Below are 18,179 nucleotides of genomic sequence, written 5' to 3'. Positions count from 1 at the left end.
GAGACTAGGTAACCTATATCAGGTCTTCAATAAATTATAAAAAGCGGTATGCTTAACAAACAAATATAAATTCAAACCAGTATAGACCTATAACAACTATTTAAAATTAATAGGGCTTTAAGACAGTGGAGGGTACCACCAACAGTTATTAATGCTGCCAAAAATGTATGACATAATGTTTAGACCCTTGGGTCCCCTTGTCGGTAGTTGGAAGATCCAAAAAGCCTCTTTGTAAAGTAATCTACTTATTCTGTCACTACCCCTAAGTTTCGGGCATACAGTCTCAATCACTTGCCAGCTAAAGGAAGTAAGATCCTGATTATGACAGTATATAAAATGCCTCGTCAAATCAGAGCACTCTCTTCAATTAATATAATTTAAGTGCTCTCTAATGCAGGTCCTGACTTCCCTAGTTGAACAACCTGTGTATTGGACCTCACAGCGAGTACACTCAAGTAGAGCGGCAGTAAGTACAAACAGTCATGTTGAAAACTGTGTACTCCTAGATTGAAAATGGGACCCAACCTTGGTATGTGAGCAAGCTATACACTTTCCATAATGACATCTAAAGTGCTCTTTCACTGTTAGCCCCTGCCCTCTGCTTTTTTTTTTTTTTTTTTAAAACATGCTAGGTGCAAGTATGTTGCCAATAGTGCAACCTCTTCTCGATATGAAGTTGCAACCACTGGAAACAATCCTTCAGACTGTTCTCCACTGTTACAATTGGTAAATGTTAAGTAATGATTCCACAGATCTCGGAAAAAAAAAAAAAAAAAAAAATAGGTTTACGGACATCAAATCTTTTATTGTTACGAGAACTGTGGTTACGGATAAGGGAATTACGATCCATTTGTGATATCTCTAGGAAAGCTCTATTTAACATTTTCAGTGAATAGCCTCGTTGTAAAAGTGATTGTTTGAACTTTTCAATCATAAAAATCAACGTCTCTGTACAGTTAAGTTTTATGTGAATTAATTGGCCTTTAGCCACCCTAAAGCCTGTATACTTTGGGTGACTACTCTTAGCATGCAATATTGTATTAGATGTAATAGGTTTTCTGTAAAAGTGAACTACTAATCCTACCAGTCTCCATGTTACCACTTAATGTGATGTCCAACTAGGGAATCTTAGTTCTCTCGTGTTGGCGAGTGAATTGTAGCCCTACACTATTTGAATTAAAACAATTAACTGTAAAGCTTCATATTTCCAGTCCAGATAAAAAGGAGGTCATAAATATAACGCTTATATATTTGTATAAGCTTTCTGAAGGGATTATCCTGTCCAAAGACTTGGGAACGCTCTCACCGTCCCATAAAGATATTAGTGTAAGCTGGCGCAAATTTTGCGGCCTTGGCGATTTAAAAAAATAAAAAATCTCCTTCAAACTGAAAAATAAATTGTTTTAAGAGAAAATCAAGGGTCTTAAAAAAAATGAAATTTAAAAACAGAATTGTAGTTGCTGAAATGTGCAAGGAGATACTCCACTGCCCTAACTCCCAAATGATGCGGAATGGCTGAATACAATCCCACCACATCAATAGTGAGCCATGAACATTGAGCCTTCCATCCCATCTAAATTGGATACTAAGTGCTTAGTGTCATGCAAATAAGAAGGCAACTAAAATATTACAGGTTGAGCAAAGACTTCACCCAGCTTGATAAGCGTTCGAAAAGGGACCCAATCCCTGAGACTTTTGGCCTTCCCCTCACCTCTGCTAAGGATTTGTGAACCTTGGGTAGGTGGTGGAAGATCAGAATAACTGGATTGAATATACATAACATTTCTACATCTAACATACACAACATAAAAGCACTATATGTGCATTTTTTCTATGTTTTTTTTCCGTTATTATTTGTTGCTCTAATATGATTTTTGTATTCAGTATATTGTATTTTAAAATAAAATTCCTAAAAACAGAAAAATATATTGAATACAATTTTTTTAACCCAGTAGTTATGAGTATTTAAGGCAAAAATACCAGTAGAGAACTTGCAATAAAAAGGTTGAAACACTTACACAAGGACAAAATCTTTCAGCCATTCAAGAGTTGTAATCCAATCACTATAAAATGTTTTAAAGTAACTACAAGTTATTAATATACGAACTGACAAAATGTAGCAGTTTAACAATACTGAAATAATCTGCTAAGGGCTAAATTGAATAAAATATATATATATATATATATATATATATATATATATATATATATATAATGTGGTTCATTTGCATAAAGTGTTTTGTGTATGTGGTTCAGATTACACACAGGTAAAATATATTCACAAACAACTAATGTAGACTGTATATAAATTAAGCACATAACCCAAGCACATAAATAACCACCAACTTAGATAAAATAAAGTCACTGAAACTAGGATTTCGAGATCATGCTTTTAATACAAACTTAAAAAAACTTTGGAACAATAGAAACTGTACATCTTAAACTTAACACTCCATTAGGCCATCGTATATTGCACAATGTTCCAAAAATTACACAAATAAAAAGGGAGGGGGGGGGAAATCAAGTTATTTTTATTTATTGGTAAACAAAAAAATAAAAAATAAAATAAAAAAACTCCCCCACCCATCGACCTGCGTTATACAAAAAGGCAAAAGAAATCCTGTTATAGTGTAACATGTACAATTCAATATTTTATTATAAAGATTAGATCTTTAATTCTCAGTTCTTCACAAGATTAGACACTGTATCCGCTTAGACAAGAGGCAGTTTTCTGGAGTTTGTTTTTTTTTAGATTTTTTTCTATTTTACTTTTTTTGAAAAAATATTTAGTCTTTTTTATTTTAATTTTTTAATATTTTTTCCCCCCCCATTTTCTTTAAGAAACAAAACCCTGAACAGAAGTTTAGCTTAAATGTACAATAGAAATATATATTTAGAATATATTCCTCTCACATTTTACAAATGTAGCAAATTTTATATATTTAAATTTGTTTATATTTTTCTTTTTTTTTTCTCTTTTTTTTTTTACAAACGTAAATAAAAATTTTAAACACAAAGGGTCTAGTGTTGTAAAAAAATATATAGTTGCTAAAGGAAAAAAAAAAAAATGCAGAGTAGCGACCAAAATTTGTAGTAGTTTCACACTTGTGAAGTAAGTCCACCTTAAAATATGAGATACAGCAAAATGTGGAAAAAGTTTAGAAAGCATTAAATCTATAGTTAGGGTACTATTTTTCTTGTATGCTACTTGAGCCATATTTATAATAATAACAAAAAAAAAAACCACACCAACAACTTGTGATCAATAATTTGAGTTATATGGGACAAACCATTTTAAAAGGAAAGTCATTGGTGGGAAAAAGCTACAATGAATCTCCTGAGAAAATGGAGCGTTTGTTAATATTTCACATCTTTACTGGGCTAGTAACTATGAGCTGCAGAATTTAAAACCTGTTACAAAAAAATAAAATAAACGTGAGGGGAGGGCTCGCTTTCATAAAATAGGCTGTTTGAAATTTATATTAAGAGGCGGTCCGTACTACATTCCTGGCTAATTTTGCCTGTTTGCGGATCAACACCAGAGGTTAGAATTTAACACACAGGTTTCTGTTACTTTAAAGCAATAATTGATTAAATTTAACTCCAACAGATACTCTGTGCTGTTTCTATATGCAGCCTCTGGTATGAGCAAAATCAGGCAGCTGTGACACCTCAGGAAAGTCCCAATAATCCTGTATTGTCCATCATAGCTCTTGCATTCTAAAAGGGCTTCTTTTCTCTGCATTTAATTATTCTACACTTTATAGGGCTTAAGTGTATTTAATTTTCTAGGACATCACCTTCCTTTAGTGCCTTAACCTGAACTGGTAAGACTTCCACATTATCACCTATTTACGTATGGGCAACTTTATATTGTGGCTTATTTTATAAATTGCTTGTTAGTTTGGTATCGCATTTAAAACTGATGTGCCAAGGTTTTGTGCAGCAGCTTTTTCTCTAATAAGAGGAATCAGGAAAAAAAAAAAAAAAAAAAAAAATTCTATAAAATACAAGACACTTTTTTTGTAGAAGCAACTGTTCAATGAGTGTTTGAAATAATTCAGTGTTCTCCACTAGGATTTGGTAGCCCTGAACTACAATACAGATTTATTGTAAGCTGTGGCTCACACATTTGAACAGCACAACATGCTGTAAAAGCAAAGTACATCTCAGGAAACGTCATGCTACATTTGAAACAAGGAGGACCTTTAGACATAAAATACTATGGAAGGAAGGTCTTTTTATAGGGAGAAAAAAAAAAAAAAAATATATATATATATATATATATATATATATATATATATATATATATATATATATATAAAGTGTAGTTAAGGATAATTCTTGCTTTCAACTAGAGGCTTTTTTTTTTTTTATTCTTTAAATTATATAACATTAAGTTACTGACACTTGAATGACTTATTAAAAAAAATAAATTTCTTGGAAAATAAATAAAAAAAAAAATGGATTTACAAATAGCTTAAAAAATATAGATATTCTATAAAAAAATGTATTTAATATATTATTTTCTACTGCCATCGGATTGACCTGCTGGCATTATTCAATAAGGAATATTCAATGTAAAATTTACTTGAATAGGACTGAAAGGGAGATAGTGCTGAAAAAAAGATGGTTAATGGTCTAGTGACATCAGGGTAAACCAGAATACTGCAGAGCAAAACTGTCTCCAACCAGCAGATAATCTGGGTTCCCCATTTATATTGTGCATCACTTGAATTCTTAAGTGTCAAGATACAGAGGAGGGGGCAACATTTAAGTACAAAAATATAGTCAGGATATTTATCAACCAGCTAAGGAGGGGGGGGGGTATGTATGGTGCCTCTACATAACTGTGGTTTCCTTTCCTTCTGTTTTTGGAACATGAAGCCTCACAAAAGTATCACTGCACATTCCCATAATACAAATATCACTCAATGGCTATACTTTCAAGCTTTTGGGGGTTCCAGCTATTTTGGATCTTAACTGGAAATGCATAATACTGTTTAAACAGACAAGGGCTGAACAAATTTACTTTTTTAAATAAATATATATATAAAAAAAAAAAAAAAAAGTATGTGTGTATATATATATATATATATATATATATATATATATATAAAAAAAAATTTATAGATCATCTCCAAATGTAGTGTTTAGCAAGACTGCATTTTGTCTGTCAGAATTTAATTTATCTGTAACTAATTAATTTTGCATTTGTTGTAAATTTTACTTTAGCAGGGTGCGCAAACTTTAATTTGGACGATATAATGCAGCCATTGCTATGCTTTTTAAAGACATTAGAATGAAGTGACATGGAGGGTTTGGTTTGAAGCAATACCGTTTTTAGGGAATAATGCAAAATACATACAAAAAAGAATGTAAGATCTAGGCAGGAAATGTTCAACAGAGGAAAATATATATATATATATATATATATATATATATATATATATATAATTAATTACAAACGCCAAACAAAATCGGCAATAAAATATAAGTGCAGCTGTACAGTATTCTTTAAGGTGAAAGCTTTCCAAAACACCAAACTCTGCTCCATCTCGGGAACGATACTATGATCTTCGTGGCGTTGCTTGCAATTAGCAGCGAGAAGGATTTCCACAATGGTTACTTCATGGGTAAATCTTCAAAACAAAGGGTGGAATTTTTATGTTTTTTCCACTTTTACTCCAATGAACCTGGGGCAAAAACAGACTCAGCCATATAAAATATATTTTATGTCCTTCCATATATTTGTATCTCCTGTTAAAAAAAAAAAAAAAAAAAAAAAAAAGTGAGGAACTTCACAAGTGTCCAGTAGCAACACAAGGGGTAAGCCAGTCTATTTAAGAATATTTTACTTGTTACTTCTTGTAAAATTTTATTTCATAAATCAAAATTTGTTTTCCTTTAACCACATTCAAAAAGGTACTGTGGGAGGAAAATCTTCTATAACCTTAGTTTGCCAGGATGACCGGTTGGAAGGGTTGACTTTGGTAAGGGAGGCCAAAGTTCAACCCTTCAACAAAAGGAGATTTATCACCAAAGAGGCTGCTTCCACTATTAAAGGCGGCAGCAAATTGACTCGGGCTTGGAAGGTTCTGGCTGTCACTGTCGTAGAAAAGCCCAGGAGCTCCACTGAAGACAAACTCCTTGGCATTCGGTGATAGCTGTGAAGGAGCACCCTGGGTTGCACCGAAGTTCAGTGAATGCATTGAGAGGGAGAGACCCTTGTGCTTTGCCAAATTATTGGTGGGTGATCTTGCCATGCGCTGACCTCCCTTCTTCATTTTGGTGGAGCCAAACTTGGTGGCTGCGAAGGTGGCAGTGGTAAAGGTAATTGGCTGAGAGGCACGGGGGATGAAGGTTGGGCTGGGAGACTGGCCAAAAGATGGAGATGGAGAGTTGGACAGTGAAGTTTCTTGGTTAGTGATTGGGATAAACACTTGAGCTTCTGGGTTGAAACTGCTCTTTATTTCCTTATCCAGCTCAGAACTGCTCTCTACATCTTCCAGATACAGGACCTTTACCGCACCTTTCTCACCTATCTGGTAGGACACTTCAAATGGGTCAATCCAAACATTCAGTTCTTCTGGGACATTTGCCCGAACATCTTCAATGTCAAGGCCACTCCTCCGCGCTGCCTGCTCGATAACTGGGTCTACGGTCTCCCCAATGTGAATGCAGCGATAACCAGACCCTTTCAGTGGTTTCTCAGGGTACCAGTGCCCTTCATATTTACTTTTTAAAAGCCGCTCTAGCTCCTCTCCAAACAGGTCAGCTCTACGTCTTGGAAGCTTGTTGTACAGGTAAGAAATAATGAAATTCAGGGCAACTTTGATCTCCAGATGCATATTCTCTAATAAAAAAAAAAAAAAAAAATTACACATTAATAAGTGTCCTTGTACAAGTAGTAATTCCTAAATGTAAATAACATTCAAGATAAAAATCCCTCATGTATAATTGAGTAAAAAAAGCTGCTGTTTGGTTATAAATGGAAAACAGTAATTTGTAAATGTCGGGAACATTTGTTCTTGCTAAGTAAAGGTTTCATAGTTACAAAGAAAGGATTCTCCTTCCTTCTTAGACCATATGACAATGTGCCAACATCTATTCTTCTTCACTAAGAAAGCAGATAAATGCACCTTCATTTTCCCGAAGCACCTAAAATTCTTAACCAAGTTGATATTCAAGAGAAATTAATATTTTAGAATAAAAAAGTTATAGGAAAGATGAAAAACTAAAAAAAAATAATAATTCACACACTAGTAAAAAAATAAAAAATACGGAGAAGCCATAATTTAATAAATTTAAAGAAGGGCCAGGACTAAAGATTTGTCCAGCTCAGTTTAATGAGCTGGGTTAGATTCTATTCATTGTGTGTGTAGCTTGCCATCACAAAGGTTTTTTTTACAGCAGATATTCTAGCACAGCTTGCTTTGGCCAAAAAGCGTTATGAGCTCATATGTACTTATGTTAGTTATAATTACAGCACTCTCCACCTGTGGCATGGTTTTCCCTAATAAGCATTAAAAAGGGCTGTGCCGGCCTTGTTAGCTCCAGCCCAACACTCCTATCCTGTACACAGAGGAAGACGCTTATTTATAGCTACAAGTGTCATGTGGTTACCATAATACAGGTCTACCTTACAGCCAAGCCCTGATCTGCTTAAAATGTGGAGGAAAAAAAGTTCAGATGCTGGTTAAGTGTTAAACCTTTGCCGTCACATGCACTTCCCTTATCCTAACATGGGAAAGACAGGCAGCGTCACCAGAATGTGATTAAGGTTTAAAAAGCATATAGATTCTGTTTCTGATAATGGAAACGCCATCTCTGAAAGGGAACAAAATCCACTTGGTAATTTGTATGTATTGTTATTGAAGCGGAGGAGCACTTGTGTAGACACAAATCTATATTAGTATGTAACACATTGTGCTTGATTAGTGCCTGGGAGAACACGGAAACTGACAGATTGTTTCTACCAAACTCCAAAATGAAATAAACATGAGTTTGGGGGGGGGGGAGTGCTATATGGTTAGTTTTAAACAGGAATTCAAGTTTACAAAGAAAGCACATGCTATGGATGGTGGGTTAGCATTTATAGTGCCACGCAAAGCCTAGTGGGTCGACAACTGAAGGTGGCAAGAAGCTAATGAGACTTAGTTCTCATGGCAGCAGGACGGACACGTCTGATGAATAAAAATGTAGGCCAGGGCAGCAGAACCGTTTTACTAAAGCACACTGCGTGCTGAACATGGACAAAGGCTGAACGCTACACAATAGAAGTACACAAACCCACACCAAAGGCTTCTGCCTCACAGTGCCAGAAACAGTCTAGGGCTTTCTATTAATTGGTGGCATTGCCAGATGGGACCTATCAGATACAGGAGGCACACAAAAACGGACTTAACTCTTTCCACAGCAATGTTAAGGAATAGGGTGCAGTTAGCCCTCAGAATACATAAGCTAGGGACTCAAATTCTAATCCTGCATATGAAAAATCATTTAAAGAATAAAAATGCATTTCCCATAAAACAGGTTACCTTAAACTTCTTTAAACTTTTACTGTTATGAACTGGAAGGAAGAGCAGCAACTTATTCCAAAGAACAAATATCTCTCTAAATTATAAGTACATTCCCCACAGATCTGATGGGCAGTGAGACGCCCCACAAGAAGATATAAGCACAGGATCATATACGTTAACAAAATGCATGAGAATGGCGTTTCTTGGTCACAGCAGATTGGCAGCCGTAGTGCGCACATTTTTAAAAAAATTCACTACAATAAAAAGAGAACCCAGTATGGTTGGTAAAAATGTATTCTTGGTCCCCCTTTTTACTTTAGAAAGTAAATATAACTCTACATTACAAAACACATGCAGCAAGTTTGGGACCTGGCTTCACATATATAGGACCCAAAGGAAAAAAAAAAAAAACAAAAAAAAAAAAACTAGAAGACGAGGATAAAATTGTAGTAGCTGTGGCTTTGTGGAACAAATATTTATCAGGCTCTGTTATAATGATGCACCCATATATCATTTTATATAGTATGGATTCATGGTCACCTGAATACAGCCAACATGGTATAAATAAAGCAAATGTCTTATCAATTATTCATGTATTTCTCACAAACTGAAACGCAATAAACATTAATACAATCAGGTTTTTACCCAAACACCGGGCTACACCACCAGGAATGCATTTTATCTATAAATAATGTTTGTGTGCATAGAAAGTCACAAAATGTAACAATATGAGATTAGACAGAAAATGTAATTATATGTTTCATATATATTCATATGCCTCAGTAATATGCTGATGGCATTAATCTAGTTCTGTGTTTACGGCATAACAATTACCACACTTTCTAAATAAAAAGACATTCTGTTTTTGAACACCAGTTAAAACGATCAAATCCAATTTACAGATTGCCAAGAGGACAGAAGCTTAAATCAAAAGGTCAGCAGATTACTGGGACTGGGTGTGCTGACGTGAAGCTGTATGTGCAGGGGGTGGCGAGTCCATTTTAGGGGTCTGACATTCTGCATTGAAATGATGGCGGTGCTGTTACAATAATATCCTGAGACCAGGAATGCGAGCGTCATGCAGGGGGGCGTGGAACACATCCACCAATTACGTCCAGATGCCATGCGTGTTTAAAGGAACGGTGCAGCTGACATAACAGGGATGTTTACAAATGAAACAAGGTGAAAGAGGAGGACAATAACCTTGTACTCTGGTTTCCAGCGTCCTCTATTCAGGTGTTGAAATAACACGGCACAAACACGTTTAATATCGACACACAGTAAATAGCAGTTTTTAGAGCTATTAACTAAAATGGCGCACAGAATACACAGGTTTGTGTACAATATAAACACAAATGTATTTCTTATGAATCCACAATCAGGAATCACAGCATTACACAAACCCATAAGGAAGGCGAAAAGCAGCTGTTGCAGCCATCACCAAGAACAGCACAATAATATCTATCGACTCGCTCGGATGTACAGCACAGACCTAGGAGTGGTAGTTTTTATATCTTTATAAAATGTCCTTCCCTGGCTCCTACAGAACTGCATGACCAGCAACGATACTCAGGCTGGCTATTAAATGGTGTCACATGTATTTGTATAAATGTTTCCTGTGAGACTAAACCAGAAGGATATTTACATACACGTAGACACACGTATACCTCCAGCAGCTGTTAGATCTGTATACTTTATACACAGCTCCCTCTCTACAAGAGAGTGTGTACAGTAGGGGTATATCTTCCCCTGGCTCGCAGACACGGACACGTATGCAGTGTTTACATAGAGCTCAGCAAAGCTCCAGGAGTAACCACTTACATGATATCTACACAGGAAACCCTTCCCTGACCCCTAAATAACATAAAAATGTGCCAACCCCTGCATTTAGCAGTTTGCTGCCAGATGGGTCTCCGGCAAATTGTCCCATAGTGAAGGGGCCTGGTTATCTGGAACCATCTGGTATGGCTTAGCCAAGGAGGGTATAGGGCAGCAGTTACACAGATTCACCAACAAACACTAAGAAGTAAAAGACAGACAGAAGAACACGTTGGTGATGGGGCTGATGTTGAATCCGGATTTATTTCTAACACTATGACAGAGCCTCTCTCCCTGGCAGGGCTCTAAAGCAGCAAGAGGGGACAAGGCAACCATATTAGCTACATCAATACACAATATAGGATAGAGGGGATAACAGCCACACACCCGGCCCTAAAGATCTAATACCTTTATACATAAATGACCCCCATGTCATGTACACACGTGTTAACCTATTGGCTGCCAGATTTCGTAGACCTAAAACCATCCAAACCAGGGAACAGATGGGCGGTTTTATAGGGTAAGCTGCTTGCACCCAGTGCATTACTGTGAGATACAAGTCAGTGTAGAAAGGGGCGACTTGTGCAGAGTTTGCCAGGTAGGCTGTGTCTTCTGGAGCTAACACCAGAACAGTATCAAATTTACTGTTAGTATTTCCTCCTTGCTGATACCATGCAAATCATGTAGGTCTAATCCTATATAAACCACCCCATATTACTGTAGAATTGTTATTTAGTGCTAACTACTGATCTATATAAAACCACCCGTACCCCATATTACAGTAGGATTGTTATTTAGTGCTAACTCTGCTGATTATATATAAAACCACCCCGCACCCCATATTACAGTAGGATTGTTATTTAGTGCTAACTCTGCTTATTATATATAAAAACACCCCGCACCCCATATTACAGTAGGATTGTTATTTAGTGCTAACTCTGCTGATCCTATATAAACCACCCCATACCCCATATTACAGTAGGATTGTTATTTGGTGCCAACTGCTGATCCTATGTAAGCCACCCCGTACCCCATATTACAGTAGGATTGTTATTTAGTGCTAACTCTGCTGATCCTATATAAACCACCCCGTACCCCATTACAGTAGGATTGTTATTTAGTGCTAACTCTGCTGATCCTATATAAACCACCCCGTACCCCCATATTACAGTAGGATTGTTATTTAGTGCTAACTCTGCTGATCCTATATAAACCACCCCGTACCCCATTACAGTAGGATTGTTATTTAGTGCCAACTGCTGATCCTATGTAAACCCCCCCGTACCCCATTACAGTAGGATTGTTATTTAGTGCCAACTGCTGATCCTATGTAAACCCCCCCGTACCCCATTACAGTAGGATTGTTATTTAGTGCCAACTGCTGATCCTATGTAAACCCCCCCCGTACCCCATATTACAGTAGGATTGTTATTTAGTGCTAACTCTGCTGATCCTATATAAACCACCCCGTACCCAATATTACAGTAGGATTGTTATTTAGTGCTAACTCTGCTGATCCTATATAAACCACCCCGTACCCCATATTACAGTAGGATTGTTATTTAGTGCTAACTCTGCTGATCCTATATAAACCACCCTGTACCCAATCTTACAGTAGGATTGTTATTTAGTGCTAACTCTGCTGATCCTATATAAACCACCCTGTGTCACATTTTTATATAAAATTAACCTTACTTTATAAGGCCCATATAGTGACCCTATACCCAATGTTCTAAACCTTCTATTACTACAGGATATTTCTTATAGGGCCACCTGTACGAATCACTACATAGGACTGAATGTGCAGACCCTAACACACAGTCCCCAGACCCTACACACAGTCACACAAGACAGACCCTACCACACAGTCCCCAGACACTACCACACAGTCCCCAGACCCTAACACACAGTCCCACAAGACAGACCCTAACACAGTCCCACAAGACAGACCCTAACACACAGTCCCCAGACCCTACACACAGTCACAGTGTCCCCAGACCCTACACACAGTCACACAAGGCAGACCCTAACAGTCCCCAGACCCTAACACACAGTCCCCAGACCCTACACACAGTCACACAAGGCAGACCCTAACACACAGTCCCCAGACCCTAACACACAGTCACACAAGGCAGACCCTAACACACAGTCCCCAGACCCTAACACACAGTCACACAAGGCAGACCCTAACACACAGTCCCCAGACCCTAACACACAGTCACACAAGGCAGACCCTAACACACAGTCCCCAGACCCTAACACACAGTCACACAAGGCAGACCCTAACACACAGTCCCCAGACCCTAACACACAGTCACACAAGGCAGACCCTAACACACAGTCCCCAGACCCTAACACACAGTCACACAAGGCAGACCCTAACACACAGTCCCCAGACCCTAACACACAGTCACACAAGGCAGACCCTAACACACAGTCCCCAGACCCTAACACACAGTCACACAAGGCAGACCCTAACACACAGTCCCCAGACCCTAACACACAGTCACACAAGGCAGACCCTAACACACAGTCCCCAGACCCTAACACACAGTCACACAAGGCAGACCCTAACACACAGTCCCCAGACCCTAACACACAGTCACACAAGGCAGACCCTAACACACAGTCCCCAGACCCTAACACACAGTCACACAAGGCAGACCCTAACACACAGTCCCCAGACCCTAACACACAGTCACACAAGGCAGACCCTAACACACAGTCCCCAGACCCTAACACACAGTCACACAAGGCAGACCCTAACACACAGTCCCCAGACCCTAACACACAGTCACACAAGGCAGACCCTAACACACAGTCCCCAGACCCTAACACACAGTCACACAAGGCAGACCCTAACACACAGTCCCCAGACCCTAACACACAGTCACACAAGGCAGACCCTAACACACAGTCCCCAGACCCTAACACACAGTCACACAAGGCAGACCCTAACACACAGTCCCCAGACCCTAACACACAGTCACACAAGGCAGACCCTAACACACAGTCCCCAGACCCCACACACAGTCACACAGTCCCCACACACAGTCACACAGTCCCCACACACAGTCCCCAGACCCTACACACAGTCACACAGTCCCCAGACCCTACACACAGTCACACAGTCCCCAGACCCTACACACAGTCACACAGTCCCTACACACAGTCACACAGTCCCCAGACCCTACACACAGTCCCCAGACCCTACACACTGCCACACAGTCACCAGACCCTACACACAGTCACACAGACCCTACACACAGTCACACAGACCCTACACACAGTCACACAGACCCTACACACAGTCACACAGTCCCTACACACAGTCACACAGTCCCTACACACAGTCCCTACACACAGTCACACAGTCCCTACACACAGTCCCTACACACAGTCACACAGTCCCTACACACAGTCACACAGTCCCTACACACAGTCACACAGTCCCCAGACCCTACACACAGTCACACAGTCCCCAGACCCTACACAGAGTCCCAAGCTCCTATACTAGTACGGGATAAAGCACAATATGATCCTATGTTGAGGGCCCTATATAAAGCTGCAGGACCAGCTGTCTCCTATATAACACAGATCCCCCGCTGCTTACTTGGTCGGTGAGTGCCGGGTCCGGGCGGTGCAGGAGGAGGTCACGGAGCTTAGGGTGAGTGTCTCGGGGCGCTGTGCTTAGGGCTCCCGCTGCCTCCCTCCTCCTGGCCCAAAGTGAGGGAAGTCAGGGGAAAAGTTTCACCCTTAGCAACCCTGCGGAGGGATCCGCCACACACACCCAGCGTGCTGCGCCCGGAGAGCCGGATCTACATCCCGGGACCGCCCTCCGTAACGTGTAACCCTCTGTGCGCCGGCCGGGGAGTAGCCACCTACACAAATGGGGGAGAGCGGGAGGAGTTAATAGAAAGAGCAGTGCACGAGGGGGGGGCAACAGAGAGAGTAGTGCATGAGTGTGCAATAGAGAGAGCAGTGCATGAGAAGGCCAACAGAGAGAGAGTAGTGCATGAGAGGGGCAACAGAGAGAGTAGTGCATGACTGAGGGGGCAATAGAGGGAGAGCAGTGCATGAGAGGGCCCATAGAGAGAGTAGTGCATGAGAGGGCCCATAGACAGAGCAGTGCACGAGGGGGGGGGCAATAGAGAGAGAATAGTGCATGAGAGGGGCAACAGAGAGAGAGAGTAGTGCATGAGGGGGACTATAGAGAGCAGTGCATGAGGTGGGGCAACAGAGAGAGTAGTGCATGAGAGGGGCAATAGAGAGAGCAGTGCATGAGGGGGGCAATAGAGAGAGAGTAGTGCATGAGAGGGGCAACAGAGAGAGAGTAGTGCATGAGGGGGACTATAGAGAGCAGTGCATGAGAAGGCCAACAGAGAGAGCAGTGCATGAGAAGGCCAACAGAGAGAGAGAGAGAGTAGTGCATGAGAGGGCCCATAGACAGAGCAGTACACGAGGGGGGAATAGAGAGAGTAGTGCATGAGTGGGCAATAGAGAGATAGAATGAAGCAGGTGTGTGTACAGCGCCTACGGCCGAGGGATTTCTTCAGGGCTAGTTAGGCAGCCTTTTGTGCACAGCCAGAGAACATTCCTTAGCAGTGCACCAGGGGGGACAATAGAGAGAGAGCAGTGCGTGAGAGGGCCCATAGACAGAGCGGTGCACGAGGGGGGCAATAGAGAGAGCAGTGCATGAGGGGGTAATAGAGAGAGAGTAGTGCATGAGGGGGGCAATAGAGAGAGAGTAGTGCATGAGGGGGGCAATAGAGAGAGAGCAGTGCATGAGAGGGGCACCATAGAGAGTAGTGCATGAGGGGGGCAATAGAGAGAGCAGTGCACGACTGAGGGGGCAATAGAGAGAGAGCAGTGCATGAGCGGGCCCATAGACAGAGCGGTGCATGAGGGGGGTAATAGAGAGAGAGTAGTGCATGAGGGGGGCAATAGAGAGAGAGCAGTGCATGAGAGGGGCACCATAGAGAGTAGTGCATGAGGGGGGCAATAGAGAGAGCAGTGCATGACTGAGGGGGCAATAGAGAGAGCAGTGCATGAGAGGGCCCATAGACAGAGCAGTGCATGAGGGGGGCAACAGAGAGAGCAGTGCATGAGGGAGGCAATAGAGAGTAGTGCATGAGGGGGACTATAGAGAGAGCAGTTCATGGGGGGGATTTAGAGAGAGAGTAGTGCATGAGAGGAACTATAGAGAGAGCAGTGCACGAGAGGGCAACAGAGAGTAGTGCATGAGGGGGCAGTGCACAAGGGTGGCAATAGAGAGAGCAGTGCATGAGGGGGGGCAACAGAGAGCAGTGCATAAGAGGGGCAACAGAGCAATGCCTGAGGGGGGCAATAGAGAGAGTAGTGCATGAGGGGGGCAATAGAGAGAGCAGTGCATGAGGGGGGCAATAGAGAGAGCAGTGCATGAGAGGGGCAATAGAGAGAGCAGTGCATGAGGGGGGCAATAGAGAGAGTAGGTCATGAGGGGGACTATAGAGAGAGCAGTGCATGTGGGGGGCAATAGAGAGAGTAGTGCATGAGGGGGCAATAGAGTGAGCAGTTCATGAGAGGGGCAATAGATAGAGCAGTGCACAAGGGTGGCAATAGAGAGAGAAGTGCATGAGGGGCAAAAGAGAACAGTGCATGAGGGGGGCAACAGAGAGAGCAGTGCATGAGGGGGGCAATAGAGAGAACAGTGCATGAGAGGGGCAATAGAGAGAGCAGTGCATGAGAGGGGCAATAGACAGAGCAGTGCATAAGAGGGGCAACAGAGAGAGCAAAGTCTGAGGGGGGCAATAGAGAGAGCAGTGCACGAGAGGAGCAATAGACAGAGCAGTGCATGAGAGGGGCAACAGAGAGAGCAATGCCTGAGGGGGCAATAGAGAGAGCAATGCATGAGGAGGGAAATAGAGGGAGCAGCATGATACGGAAAGACTGGGACTAGCTGTAGAACATGATACAGTGAGACTGGGACTGTCTGTAGAACATGATACAGTGAGACTGGGACTGTCTGTAGAACATGATACAGTGAGACTGGGACTGTCTGTAGAACATGATACAGTGAGACTGGGACTGTCTGTAGAACATGATACAGTGAGACTGGGACTTTCTGTAGAACATGATACAGTGAGACTGGGACTGTGTAGAACAGGATACAGTGAGACTGGGACTTTCTCTAGAACATGATACAGTGAGACTGGGACTGTCTGTAGAACATGATACGGTGAGACTGGGACTTTCTCTAGAACATGATACGGTGAGACTGGGACTGTCTGTAGAACATGATACGGATAGACTGGGACCAGCTGTAGAACATGATACGTGAGACTGGGACTGTCTGTAGAACATGATACAGTGAGACTGGGACTGTATGTAGAACATGATACGGATAGACTGGGACTGTCTGTAGAACATGATACAGTGAGACTGGGACTGTCTGTAGAACATGATACGGTGAGACTGGGACTGTCTGTAGAGCATGATACAGTGAGACTGGGACTGTGTAGAACAGGATACGGTGAGACTGGGACTGTCTGTAGAACATGATACAGTGAGACTGGGACTGTGTAGAACAGGATACAGTGAGACTGGGACTTTCTCTAGAACATGATACGGTGAGACTGGGACTGTCTGTAGAACATGATACGGTGAGACTGGGACTGTCTGTAGAACATGATACAGTGAGACTGGGACTGTATGTAGAACATGATACGGTGAGACTGGGACTGTCTGTAGAACATGATACAGTGAGACTGGGACTGTCTGTAGAACATGATACGGTGAGACTGGGACTGTCTGTAGAACATGATACGGTGAGACTGGGACTGTCTGTAGAACATGATACGGTTAGACTGGGACTGTCTGTAGAACATGATACGGTGAGACTGGGACTGTCTGTAGAACATGATACAGTGAGACTGGGACTGTGTAGAACAGGATACGGTGAGACTGGGACTTTCTCTAGAACATGATACGGTGAGACTGGGACTGTCTGTAGAACATTATACGGTTAGACTGGGACTGGCTGTAGAACATGATACGGATAGACTGGGACCAGCTGTAGAACATGATACGTGAGACTGGGACTGTCTGTAGAACATGATACAGTGAGACTGGGACTGTATGTAGAACATGATACGGTGAGACTGGGACTGTCTGTAGAACATGATACAGTGAGACTGGGACTGTCTGTAGAACATGATACGGTGAGACTGGGACTGTCTGTAGAACATGATACAGTGAGACTGGGACTGTCTGTAGAACATGATACGGTTAGACTGGGACTGTCTGTAGAACATGATACGGTGAGACTGGGACTGTCTGTAGAACATGATACAGTGAGACTGGGACTGTGTAGAACAGGATACGGTGAGACTGGGACTTTCTCTAGAACATGATACGGTGAGACTGGGACTGTCTGTAGAACATTATACGGTTAGACTGGGACTGGCTGTAGAACATGATACGGATAGACTGGGACCAGCTGTAGAACATGATACGTGAGACTGGGACTGTCTGTAGAACATAGTAGGTAGATGTCACTGCATTATAAGTAACCCATGGCTAGTGGATAGGTGTCACTGCATTATATGTAGCCATGGCTAGTAGGTAGGTGTCTTTGCATTATAAGTAGCCATGGGTAGTAGATAGATGGCTAGTAGGTAGGTGTCACTGCATTATAAGAAGCCCATGGCTAGTAGGTAGGTGCCACTGCATTATATGTACCCATGTCTAGTATTTAGGTGTCACTGCATTATAAGTAGCCTATGGCTAGTAGGCAAGTGTCACTGCATTATGTTACCCAAGGCTAGTAGGTATTTGTCACTGCATTATAAGTAGCCCATG

General features: G+C 41.6%; 1 protein-coding gene across 1 annotated transcript; it reads right to left on the bottom strand.

The window, feature by feature from the left end:
- Nucleotides 1-4,385: 4,385 nt before the first annotated feature.
- TOB2 (transducer of ERBB2, 2) lies at nucleotides 4,386-14,107 on the bottom strand. Its single transcript, XM_053721326.1, has 2 exons — nucleotides 13,954-14,107; nucleotides 4,386-6,856 (listed from the first exon to the last, which is right to left on the bottom strand). The coding sequence occupies exon 2, from the start codon at nucleotides 6,849-6,851 to the stop codon at nucleotides 5,955-5,957; it is 897 nt and encodes a 298-aa protein (XP_053577301.1). The 5' UTR covers nucleotides 6,852-6,856; nucleotides 13,954-14,107; the 3' UTR covers nucleotides 4,386-5,954.
- Between the last annotated feature and the right edge of the window lie 4,072 nt (nucleotides 14,108-18,179).

Source organism: Bombina bombina, chromosome 7, assembly GCF_027579735.1.
Source record: "Bombina bombina isolate aBomBom1 chromosome 7, aBomBom1.pri, whole genome shotgun sequence".
Taxonomy (NCBI): domain Eukaryota; kingdom Metazoa; phylum Chordata; class Amphibia; order Anura; family Bombinatoridae; genus Bombina; species Bombina bombina.
The sequence above is the reverse complement of the archived record's forward strand: the minus strand, read 5'-3'. Positions and strand labels throughout refer to the sequence as shown.

Bases quoted from the DNA above. Each gene is read 5' to 3' on its own strand.
- TOB2 (XM_053721326.1), bottom strand. From the start codon at position 6,851: ATGCATCTGGAGATCAAAGTTGCCCTGAATTTCATTATTTCTTACCTG.